Source organism: Cricetulus griseus, chromosome 6 (genome assembly GCF_003668045.3).
Source record: "Cricetulus griseus strain 17A/GY chromosome 6, alternate assembly CriGri-PICRH-1.0, whole genome shotgun sequence".
Classification (NCBI taxonomy): domain Eukaryota; kingdom Metazoa; phylum Chordata; class Mammalia; order Rodentia; family Cricetidae; genus Cricetulus; species Cricetulus griseus.
The window spans coordinates 22,765,089-22,777,603 of NC_048599.1; the positions used below are offsets into that span (position 1 = coordinate 22,765,089).

The following is a 12,515-nucleotide window of genomic DNA, read 5'->3' on the forward strand; positions in this document are numbered from 1 at the left end:
ATCAGCGAGACCACGAGCTTGGATGCAAAACCGCAAGAGGCTTTATTGGAGATACGGGTACCCGGGCGACTTAGCTTCTGTGAGGCCAAGCGCCCCGAGCCAAGGGAAAGGGGTCCTTATATAGGGAAAAAGGCGCAAGCTAGGAGCAGGGATTCTATTGGATAATTCTAATGAGGCATTGTACAGAGCTATTCCCATTGGTCAATGTATATGAGGCGCTATACAGGGTTATTCAAATGAGGCAAAGTACAGAGTTATTCAAATGAGGTGAAACATAGAGTCTTTCAAATGAGGCGAAATACAGAATCATTTCTATTGGATGGTTCAAATGAGACACAGAGCCATTCCAGATCAGCATATTCTCAAGGTCTGGTGTCTGGTGTCTGGTTCAGCAGACTCAATTCCCCCCCTCTGCTTCCTGATGGCTGACCTTGGGGGCGGAGACCTTGGGATGGAGTGTTTCTCTTCGGGCGGGGGCTCAGGGGCAGGACTCCAGGCCGGCTCACTTGGTGTTTGTTCTCGTGCTCGCCCTCGTGCCGGCCCACCTGGTGCTTGTTCTCGGGCCGGGCCGGGCAGGGCATGCGGCATGCCGCGGGTGGCGGGGGAAGGCCGCCGGGGGTGGGGATCGGGGAAGCCGCCGACAGGAGGAAGAGGAGACAAACTTGAGAAAGAAAGGGCTAAGGGGCAGGGGTCTTTCAATATAAATATCTGATATGCAACCCCAAAGGGGTCGAGACCCACAGCTTGAGAACCACTGCTTAGAGTGTGAGATCCTGTCTCCAGAACAAAAACAAAGAAGCTGCACCCTGGAAGGAGAGATGTTCTTGACAATGATCTTGGGGTCCTGACCTCTGGGGAGGAATCTGGAGTGAGACCTGAGACGGGAAGTGGGAGCTGCTTCATCCTGTGGTATTCCTTGCTCCGTACTAGAGAAATGCAGGGCAGAGAAGCTGGGGGGGGGGGGGAGGATGACGACGGGGACGGAGGACTCTGCTCTCATCCTGCTCCTGTCAAGGGTGCTTGGTGGTCACAGGTGCAAGTAACTGCCATAGGAATCTGTTTGATTGGAAAGTAGGGAGTCACTGGCTGCTGCCCTTGTTATGGGAGAAGGAAAGGGACCAGGACAGGCAGGCAATCAGGCTTCACGTGAAGGAGGCAGGATCCTGGCCATTTCTGGAGGCTTAGGAAGAGGTGGGTGGCCAGGTGTGTGGATGGAGGAGCAGCCACAGCAGGCCTGTGTTCAGGATTGAGATTTGTGGCTCAGGCGCCAAGGTTCTTGTCTTCATCTCATGTGGAGTTCCACTGCTTCTTAAAGGCACATGTGGGTTAGCTTTCACTTAGTTGTGGGATCTTTACCTATTTACCTATTTTCCCTGCTTCTGCCTCTGGTGCTGGGAGATAGAATCCAGGTCCTGCATGTAAGCCAGTCTTCTCCCATCAAGCCACATGCAAGCCCTTATTTAATTTAAAAAAAAAAAAATTTTTTTTTTTGCATGTGTTTAATATGGGTCTATGCATGAGGAGGTCAGAAGATAATCCCCAGGGCTCTGGAGATCGAACTCAACTTTGTCAGGCTCAGTGGCAAGGCCCTTACCCACTGAGCCATCTTACCCCTGCTTAATCTATCTATCTATCTATCTATCTATCTATCTATCTATCCATCCATCCTTCCTTCTCTTCTTCTCCTCCTCCTCCTTCTCCTTCTTTTCTGTTTGTTTGTTTGGTTGGTTGGTTTTTGTTTTGTTTATTGTTTTTCGAGACAAGGTTTCTCTGTGTAGTTTTGGAGCCTGTTCTGGCACTCAATCTGTAGACCAGGCTGGCTTCAAACTCACAGAGATCCACCTGCTTCTGCCTCTGCCTCCCAAGTGCTAGGATTAAAGGCGTGTGCCACCACCGTCTGTCCTAAAATGGCTTTTAATGCACAAAGATCCATGTGTCTCTGCTCTTCCTGACTGCTGGGATTAAAATTATGAACTGATACACCTAGCCCCCATTTAATTTTTGAGCCTGCTTTGTCAGGCTGAATGCTTCATCCTGGAGAGCCATTAATCAATGGCTACCCCAATACAATGATGAGTCAAAACTATCCAGCGTTAAAGCCTGTTGTGAATGTCTGTCCTCATAGGAGAGCTGGGGTGGTTATCATGGTGTCACAGATGGGCCTCCATGGTGAGTGTCATTCTGTAACTTCCATGTTGTTCATCTGTTTAAAAAGCTCCCAGCACTTAGGATGCAGAGACAGGCTGGTCTCTGTGAACTCAAGGCCAGCCAGGACTACACAGTAAGACCCCGTCTCCAAAAATAAGGAGAGAGTAAATACTGATGAGAGGTCTCGGTGGGTAAAGGCACTTGCTTCCAAGGCCGTTGATCCACGTGGTACAAGGAAAGGACAGTTCTTGCACGCTGTCCTCTTACCGACATATGTTTACACACACACACAATTATACAAAAAGAAAATGTCTGTGCATGGTAAGCCTAGAGGTCAATTCCTTCCTTGGCATTCTGCCATCTAAGGCTTATGTATTTCTGAAAGAGAGTGTGTGTGTGTGTGTGCGCGCGAGTGCCCATTAATCCCCTATCTAGGCAAAATTGGGGGTTCATTTAGTCTGGTTTAGCAGGCAAGGAATATTACTAAAAAGGTGTCTGGAATGACTTCCTAGAGTCAGCTATTCCTTGGTCAACTTAGACTTTATAAAAAGATTTCTTTATGTGCAGACAGTTTACCTCAAAGCATATTTCAGTGGGCTTGTATTATTCTATGTTAACTTGGAAGTGTTGCAGGAGTGTGGGTAACTGGTGGGGGTGCTGTACTGCAGCCTCCTCGCTTGATGTCCTCTGGCTCTCAGAAGCAGATTAAGTACTGTAGTAGAATAGTGTGCATTTAATTTAGGGTGAAACAGTTTTCCTGGTCAAGGTGTAGCTCTGGTAGAGTGAGCATTGAAGGGGACTAAGGGGATGTTGTGATGGCTTAGAGGACAGAGGTACCTACTTCTGGCCTCCGAGGGCACTGCAGGCACATGGTAACAGATACACATGCAGACAAAATACGTATGCACACAAAAATAAATAAACCTTAACAGAGGATTTAGAGAAAACAGTTGTATTTCTTTATTTTGAGACAGGGTCTCACTATTTATCTCTTGACTGTCTAAAATACACTGTGTAGACCAGGCTGGCCTCCACCTCTCAAGATACACCTACCTCTGCCTTCCAAGTGCTGGGATTAAAGATGTCTGCCATCATGATAATATTTATTTGTTATTTAAAATATTTGTATATGTGTGTGTTGGAGTGTGGGTTTGTACAACAAATGAGTGCAATGACCATGGAGGCCAGAAATGGCATTCTGATTTCCCCAGAGCTGGAGTTACAGGCAGCCAACCGGATGTGGGTGCTGGAAATGGAACTCGGGTCCTTTGAGAGAGCAGCATGTTCTCCTCAACTGCTGGGCTATGGCTCTAGCCCTGTGGCATTCTACTTTTGTATCTGTCAACACCTGGGGTCCAACACCTCCAGCATGATATAGAAGTCAACAAGTAGGAATAGGCTCTTGAGTCAGGGACAATTAATTAAGTTTTCTTTTCTCTTTTTTGGGGATAAGTGGGTGTTGTTTTTGAGACAGTGTCTAGCACAGTCCAGGCTGGCCTTGAACTTGCCATGTAGCGAAGGATGATCTTAAACTCCTGATCCTCCTGCCTATATACCTCCCACGTGCTGCTATTGTAGACCATGTCACAGCTCCTGATTTTGTTGTTATTTCTTACTTATACTCTTTTTTGGTGGTACTGGTGATAGAAGGGAGGGCCTTGCACACTGTAAAACATTTGCTGGACCATTAGCCCTACCCCCACATACAGAGAGAGAGAGAGAGAGAGAGTGTTTAATGTATACAGTGTTCTGTCTGCATGTATGCCTGCACTCCAGAAAAGGGCACCAAATTTCATTATAGATGGTTGTGAGCCAGCATGTGGGTGCTGGGAATTGAACTCAGGACCTCTGGAGGAGCATCCAGTGCTCTTAACCTCTGAGCCATCTCTCCAGCCCTCATTGTCTTTCTTAATGGCTTATTATAGCAACTAGTCCTTTATTGCCCTTGGCATTTAATCTGGGTACAGTGTGCAGTAAGAATCTTGATAGGTTTTTTTCTTTTTGTTTATGAGGGTTTGTTGTTTGTTTTTAGACAGGATTTCTCTACACAGCTCTGGCTGTCCTAGAACCACCAGGCTGGCCTCAAAACCCAGAGTCTGCCTGCCTCTGCCTCACAAGTGCTGGGTTTAAAGTTGTGCATCACCAAACCTGGCTATTAGTTTGTCTTTAATTATCCTCCCCTCCTTTATCTGTTTTTGTTTGTTTTGTTTTTCAAGCTTCGGAGCCTGTCCTGGAACTGGCTCTGTAGACCAGGCTGCTTTGAACTCAGAGCCACCTGTCTCTGCCTCCCATGTTTTTGGATTAAAAACATGCACCACCATTGTCTGGCCTTCTTTATCTTAAACCACATTTCATGGGATAACCCAAGGAGTGTCCTTATCCAAAGGACATGAACATAGACACTAGAGGGTTGGAAAGTAATTGAATGTCAATAGTGGTGACAGATTGACCCCACGAACCCAGTGACCTTTTCATTGTAAGGACACTGCTGACCCAAGTGTCTTTAAAGGATTTGGGAAAGGGTGGTATGGGTTTTTGTTTTGAAATCAGAGCATTCATTTTATGACTGACTGTTGAAATCCTCCAGATGAACTGGATGCTGCAACAGCTGCCTTCTTGGGTTTAAGTGAGACAGTTTTTAGGTACCTCAATCTGGATAGCATGTCACCTCGTAGGCTGGGTGCTCCGGTTATACTTTCCCTTGCACATGGCAGTGGTGGCACATGTGTGTCTTATTGTGACACCTTCCAGAGGATGGTGTTCTTTTCCTCATCTTGCTTCTGCCAAGCAGGCCAAAGAGACCAGAAGAGAAGTGGGTGGTATGTTTTTGTGGGAGCATGCAGTGACTCCATTCCATCTTGACTTAAGGTCAGAGAGTTTAAGCATGTTATTGCTCGTCAAGGCCAAATAACAGGATATTTGGCCAAAGGCGTGGTTGCTGGATGTTTTGAGAATTAAGGGGGGTGGTTACACTTGTTTGTTCCTTGAACCATGCATGGCAAGGAAGTCTCTTGCCTCCACTTTTGCTTTGAGTATAAAAGGGCTATAAGAAATAAATTTGGGGCTGCTGCAGTATTCACTGAGAGCTCTGACTCTACTGTTTTTTTGTCTCTTAATCCTCACTCACCTTTTCAGGTACTATCTGACAGGTCGGCCGATCCTGACAGGTGGGGGCCTGAACTTGGAACCTGAAAAAGGGAGGTCCGTGAAGGATGCCGCAGGTGGAACGCTCAGACATTATCACAGTGGAAGTGCAGTGAGTAGCTCTGGAGTAAAGTTGTAAATATGGGGCAGCCATAGTAGACAGCTGTTTATACATTTGCTTGAAGATATTTTAAAAGCTAGAGGGGCTCAAATAGAGCAGGAACAACTACAGAAATTTTCAGTTTGTAAAGCAGGTGTGTCCTTGGTTTTCCAGGCATGGGACCTGGGATGTAGACACATGGGGTAGAATTGGAGTGGAAATCCAACAGCATGACGAGCATGTTGAAGGTCCCAGTGGATGCTCTTGGTCTGTGGGCGTTTATCAGGAGGGTTTGGGTTTACTCTCTGATGTTGATCAGTTCTCAGTTCCATCCTGCTGATGAAGCTGAGCTCAAGGAAGAAGCTGCTGAGTACCATAATGAGGAGTTCTCCCCTCCCCCGCTTCTGCCCAGGAATGTTGAGAGGCACAAACCTTGTGATGAGATTAAGGAGGAGCTGAAGGGCTTGAGAGATGCAGTAGTTTCCCTTTCACAAAAATTGGACACTCTGCAAGTCTCCTCTTCTCAGAAGGGCACTCCTCTTCCTACTGTAGTGGCTGGATTAGATTCGACGCCCCCCCCCCCTCCGGCCTATGGTGCAGAGGCCTCCAGGAGCAAGGCAAATACTCACGGTTAGTCATCTGTCTCCCCTGCAAGCTAGTATTAGAGAAGCAGCTAGCAGAGGGGAAGATGTCCAAGGATTTCGAATATTCCCAATGAATGAGCAGCAAGATGCCCAGGGCAATATTGTATGGGTGCATTCGCCAATTCCATTTAAACAGCTCAGGTAATTAAAAATGGCATGCTCTCAGTATGGGCCCACTGCACCCTTTACACAAGCTCTGCTAGAAGACATGGCTGTAGAAGTCTTGCCCCCTGGGGATTGGAAACAGATGGCCAAAGCGTGCCTGTCAGGATGGGATTACCTGTTGTGGAAAACTGAATTTGAGGGACAATGTCAAGCCACAGCTGAAATAAATCGGGCCCAACAAATCCCCATTACTTTGATATGCTTGCTGGAGAAGGCATTTATTGGGAGACTGATCAGCAGTTAAATTTTGATGTGGCAGTGTATGCTCAGGTTAATGCAGCTGCCAAGAAGGCCTGGTACAAGCTTCCATCTTCTGGAAGTCACACTGAGGACTTATCAAAAATAAGGCAAGGACCTGATGAGCTATTTCAAGACTTTGTCTCTAGGCTAATGCAGACAGCAAGCAGGTTAATTGGGGATACACAATCTAGGCTTTTGCTTGTTAAGCACCTAGCCTATGAGAATGCTAATACTGTCTGTCAGGATGCTTTGAGACCTTTTAGAAAGAAGGGCAGCATCTCTGATTATATTCAACATTGCTGGGAAATTGCCCCCTCATATATTCAGGGGTTAACTATAGCTGCTGCATTACAGGGAAAAACAGTTAAGGATTTTCTCTTCCAACAAAGAAATCAAGGCCCGACACCAGGGAAAAGTATTAGACCTCCTGGAAGCTGCTTTGGGTGTGGTAAGATGGGGCACAAGGTCAAGTGGTGTCCTGGTAAGGGAATAGGCATAGGGGCAAAAAGGGACAGGATTGTGCCCGAGATGCAAGAGAGGGAAGCATTGGGCTAATGAATGCAAATCAAAGAAGGGTGCCCAGGGGAATCCACTGCAGGGGAGTAGGCAGAGGGGCCCACCCCAGTCCCCAAGACAGTGATGTGGGGTACTTCCCTCCACAAGGAAATCCATTTAGGACCTGCAGAGCAACCCCAGGCCGTTTAGGATTGTACCTCAGTTCTTCCATCTGCACAGTTTTAACTCCTAAAATAGGGGTGCAAGGTCTCCCTACTGATGTGTATGGGCCTTTGCCAGAAGGTATTGTAGGCTTATTGCTGGGGACTAGAACCACCATGCAGGGCGTCTCTGTTACTCCCCAAATGATTGACATGATTATAAAAGAAATCAAGGTTATGACTCATTCACCTAATGGAATTTCTGTGGTAAAGACAGGCCAGAGACTTGCACGATTAATTTTACTTCCCCAAGTGTAAACAAAAAAATCAAAAGAGGCTGGGTGTTGGTGGCTCATGCAGAGGCAGGTAGATCTCTGTGGGTTTGAGGCCAGCCTGGTCTATAGAGCAAGTTCCAGGATAGGCTCCAAAGCTACACAGAGAAACCCTGTCTCAAAAAAGAAAAAAAAAAAAGAAAGAAAGAAAGAAAAGAAAAAGAGAAATCAAAAGTGGTTCATCTGATTCCTATTGGTTATAGGTCCACCACACACGAACCCACTTTGTTTGTAAATGGAAAGAGCTTTTCTGGCCTCCTGAACACTGGTGCAAATGTGTCTGTTATTACTGCCAGTCAGTGGCTTTCAGTGTGGCCAGAGATGCAAGGGATTGGTCAAACTCAGAGTCCTAAGCAAAGTAGTAATGAACTTTCCTAAAAAGATGACCATGAAGAAATGTTTTGGCCATACATTGTTGCCCACTTGCCTGTAAATTTGTGGGTCCAAATGTTATGAACCAAATTGGAGTGTGTTTGTATAGCCCCATTGCAGTTGTTACTAAACAAATGTTTCAACGAGGACTGTTATCTGATCAGGGGTTAGGAAGAAACAATGATGGCTGAGTATCACCTTTGCTTCCTTAAGAAAGGTCTAATAGAGCTGGATTAGGGTATTTTTAAGAGTGGCCATTGAGTAGCCTGTGCTTCATGCAGATCCTATAACTGATGATCCTGTGTGGATGAATTAATGGCCCCCAACAGAAAAAAAGATACAAGCTGCCCAGCAGTTAGTACGGGAACAACTGGATGGTGGCCATGTTGTACCCTGGAATTCTCCTATTCCTGATTAAAAAGAAATATGGGAAGTGGAGATTATTACAAGATTTGAGAAAAATTAATGGGACCATGCAGCTAATGGGAGCTTTCCAGCATGGATTGCCTTCTGCAGCCCTACTAAAGGATGCATTTATTTATTTATTTATTTATTTATTTATTTTAGATTTAAAGGATTCTTTTCATACCATTCATTTAGCTCCCCAAGATTTTCAAAGATTTGTATTTAGCTTTCCATCAGTTAATTTCAAAGAGCCCATGAAGAGATACCATTGGAAGGTTTTGCCTCAGGGTATGGCCCCTAGTGCTACATTGTGCCAGAAATCTGTGGCTCAAGCTATGCAAAATATTAGAGACCAGTTTTGCAGGTTTGTATTGTTCATTCTATGGATAATATTTTGCTTGTCCATGAAAATGAAGAAATTTTGGGTGCAGCATCTAAACAGCTTCCACAGGGCCTTGCCCAGAGAAAGTACAAAGAAAGTCCCAGTATTTGGGACTGGGAATTTAGGAAAGATGGCTTACAAACTTTAAATGATTTTCAGAAACTACTAGGGGATATTCAGTGGCTACAGCACTGTTTGAAGTCTACAGGAGATCCTGAGCCCCTAAGTGACATTCTTAAGGGGAATAGTGATCCTAGTTCCCCTAGGTATCTTACAGATGCTACATTGACTATATGAAACCATGGGAAACCTATGTGCTTCCTAAATGACATATTCCAACAGCTGCGTTATGGCTAAATGGGCCATTATTGGATTGCATCTACCTGTTAACCAGCCCGAGTGTTACACCTTTATTATGAAGCACTGGCTTGTTTAGTACAGAAAAGCCGGATAAAATCTAGGCGATATTTTGTTAAAGAACCAAGTGTTTTCAATGTTCCTTATACTAAACAACAAGTTGATTAGTATTTCAAAATATGATTCTTGGGCAATTGATTTTGCTCAGTTTGGGGGCCAAATTGATAATCATTTTCTAGCTGATTGATTGCTGCAATTTGTCCAAGTGCATTCCTTTATATTTCCTAAATTTGTGATGAAAGATCCCATAAAAGATGCTCTGCTGGTTTTTACCAATGGTTCCTCCAATGGAAGAGCTACTTAATGTTATTATGAAAAGGTTATGTAGTACAAACAGCTCCAGCTTCAGCTCAGATAGTAGAATTACAAGCTGTGGCTGTGCTTTTCTAGCTTTTTATAAACAGTTCATTTAATTTGTATACTGATAGTCATATTCTTAGAGCCCTTCAAATTATAGAGATTGTTCCCCGTATGGGAACTAGTAATGTTCGCTTAGGATGCTGTTTCAGGAAGTTCAAGAAGCCATTTATCAAAAAATAAAAAAAGTGACCATGCTTTGTGGGTCATATTAGGGCTCATCCATTCTTCCTGCCTCTCTAGCTGACAGTAATGCGTCAGCTGATAAGTTAACACAGGTAGAACTGTCTCCAACAGTCACCAGAATAACAGAAATTTAAGAAAACGATTTGGCCTTACCTGGGAAATTACTTGTCAGGTTGTTAAGCAATGTGATGTTTGCCCACAGTATTTGCCTGTGGCTCCCTTAGGGGTAAATCCTCGAAGCATTCTTCCTGATCATGCCCTCTTTATTTTAAATCTTTTGAATGTGGATGCCCATGAGCAATCTGCTGCAGATAGATTCTGGCATTCAGGCAACTTTTGCTCAAGTGAAATGGAAAGATCATTGCACTGGATTACAGAAGGATCCAGACCCTGTTTTGATATGGGGTCGAGGGCATGTTTGTTTGTTCATTTCACAGGAAGAAAATGAAGTGCAGTGGCTGCCTGAGTGCTTGGTGCGGTGTGTGGAGCAGAGCAGAGCCAATCCTGATGGTGCTGTGGCTGCTGGTCCTCCCCCAGAGGAGTTGGAGCAAGATTTCCTGACCCTGTGATCCATCCTGATCCTCTGACATCACATCCTGTAGCCTGGGAGGGGAGGAGATTATAGTGATGGGTTATGATTCCCGGCTTCTTGATAGACCTGCACAAATTTCCCAGACCTTTGTGAGTTTGAATTATTCTGGACCCAGCCGAGGAACACCTATCTGTTTTTCCAAAAATGAATCTGTGACTGAGTGTTTTGCCGTTTTATCCACACTATACCTTGGGACATGGAAGTCACCTTTGCCAGTATGGTGTTCATCTCCTGTTGAAATGAATGCCTGGAGAGCAGGTGCCTCTGAAATTTCCCCTCTGTGGGAAAGAGACTTGGAGCAATCGAACACTATTTATGGAGGCGATGTGTGGCTAAAGCCCCTTTGCAGTGTAGTATCACTGGAATTCAGAAATATGCGCTAGACTGTTCGGGAAACCAAACTGGAGGCACTGGAGAGGCCCCCAAACTGATGAGGAAGAGTGGAAGGAAGGTTTTGCTGCTGGCATTCAGTTCTTGGGACTGGAGAAGCTCTAATACGGTTTTGGAAGTTGGTAGCAGCAATGCATTGGATTTTAGGAGAGGGAAAGAAAAGATTCAGAATTACAGAGTTACTCATACCTCACCCACCACAAAAACATTTTGTTGTCCTTTGATCGAAGTTATGAGAACTGTAATTTAACCAATTGTGTGTCCATCATTAATAATCATACTGGGATTATGGTATTAACCTGTCAATGCTTATAACCTCTTCTGTTCACAGTGAACTTGTTACTGGATGGGGAAAGGTTAGAGTCCATCTGAGAAGAATTTGTCATGCTAATGTGTTCTTAGATTTGATGTGATTGAAAAAGCAAATTTGGGTTTTAGTGCCGTTAAAACTGCTGAAGACATCCTGGACCAATTTTAAAAGGTCATTTTTTCTTGGCCATCCTTTACTCCTTTATTAGGAGGTATTGCAGCCATGGGAACATGTGTATTTCTAGGCATTCTTTGCTTGCCTATGATTGTCAAGATTGCTTGTGAGCTCTTGATGGAAAGTTGGCTCCGATGTACATAGCATCAAGCTATGCACTCTCCCTTAACCCTTTGTAAACAGAGGCTGGTAGTCAGAGACGGGTAAGATCTTTTTGCCTCCGGTCAACCTAAGACAGGGCACCCATGATGGAATGTGTGTACCAATGACGGGTAAGTCTGGAAGGTTGAAAAAGACAACCTAAGACAGGCACAGTCATCTTCCTGGGGCGGAAGCAGGGAGATTAATAGGGCATTAAAAAGGGAGAATTTGTGGGACCCCACAGTGACTCTATCCCATCTTGACTTATGGTCAGGAGTTCAAACTTATTCTTGCTCCTCAAGGCCAAATCAAAGGATTCTTGGCCAAAGGCATGGCTAATTGATACCAAATAGCAGGATGTTTGACTTAGGGAGTGGTTACTAGATGTTTTGAAAATGTAGGAGGTAATTACACTTGCTTGTTCATTGTATACAGTAATGGAGTCTTCTGTCCTCCCCTTTGTGCTTTGGATATAAAAGGGCTGTGAGAAATAAAATTGGGACTGCTGCAAGGCTCACTGAGAGCCCTCCCGACTCTATCTTCTGTTTTTTGTCTGTCTTAATCTTCACTCCCCTTTTCAGGCACATTCGACAGGTCAGCTGACCCTGACAGTGCATGTAAGTGCAATGACCATAGAGGCCAGAAAAGGCATTCTGATTTCCCCAGAGCTGGAGTTACAGGCAGCCAGCCGGGTGTAGGTGCTGGAAATGGAACTCAGGTCCTTTGAGAGACCAGCATGTTCTCCTCAACTGCTGGGCTATGGCTCTAGCCCTGTGGCATTAAGTTTTCTTTTCTCTTTTTGGGGGTAAGTGGGTGTTGTTTTTGAGACAGTGTCTAGCACAGTCCAGGCTGGCCTTGAACTTGCCATGTAGTGAAGGATGACCTTTAAACTCCTGATCCTCCTGCCTATATACCTCCCACGTGCTGCTATTGCAGACCATGTCATAGCTCCTGATTTTCTTATTTCTTATTTATTCTCTTTTTTTGGTGGTGCTGGTGATAGAAGGTAGGGCCTTGCACACTATAAAACATTTTCTGGGGCTGGAGAGATGGCTCAGCGGTTAAGAGCACTGACTGTTCTTCCAGAGGTCCTGAGTTCAATTCCCAGCAACCACATGGTGGCTCACAACCACCTTGAATGAGATCCGGTGCCCTCTGCTGGCATGCAGGCAGAAGACTGTATACATAATAAATAAATAAAATCTTTTAAAAAAAAAGAAAACATTTGCTGTACCATTAACCCCACCCCCAGACACTTTGTTTTGTTCTGTTTTTCAAGACCAGGTTTCTCTGTAGCTTTGGAGCCTGTTCTGGTACTTGCTACAAAGACCAAACTGGCCTTAAATTCACAAAGATCTGC

The 12,515-nt window shown here is 44.9% G+C and overlaps 1 protein-coding gene across 1 annotated transcript in view; it reads left to right on the top strand.

The window, feature by feature from the left end:
* Nucleotides 1-11,693, top strand: part of LOC118239109 (translation initiation factor IF-2-like) — a 15,600-nt gene extending 3,907 nt beyond the window's left edge. Inside the window, exons 4-5 of the mRNA XM_035447027.1 lie at nt 5,284-5,404; nt 9,986-11,693. Of these exons, the coding sequence (XP_035302918.1) occupies nt 5,284-5,340 (57 nt within the window). The 3' untranslated portion in view covers nt 5,341-5,404; nt 9,986-11,693. The remainder of the gene's footprint in view (nt 1-5,283; nt 5,405-9,985) is intronic.
* Nucleotides 11,694-12,515: the final 822 nt, after the last annotated feature.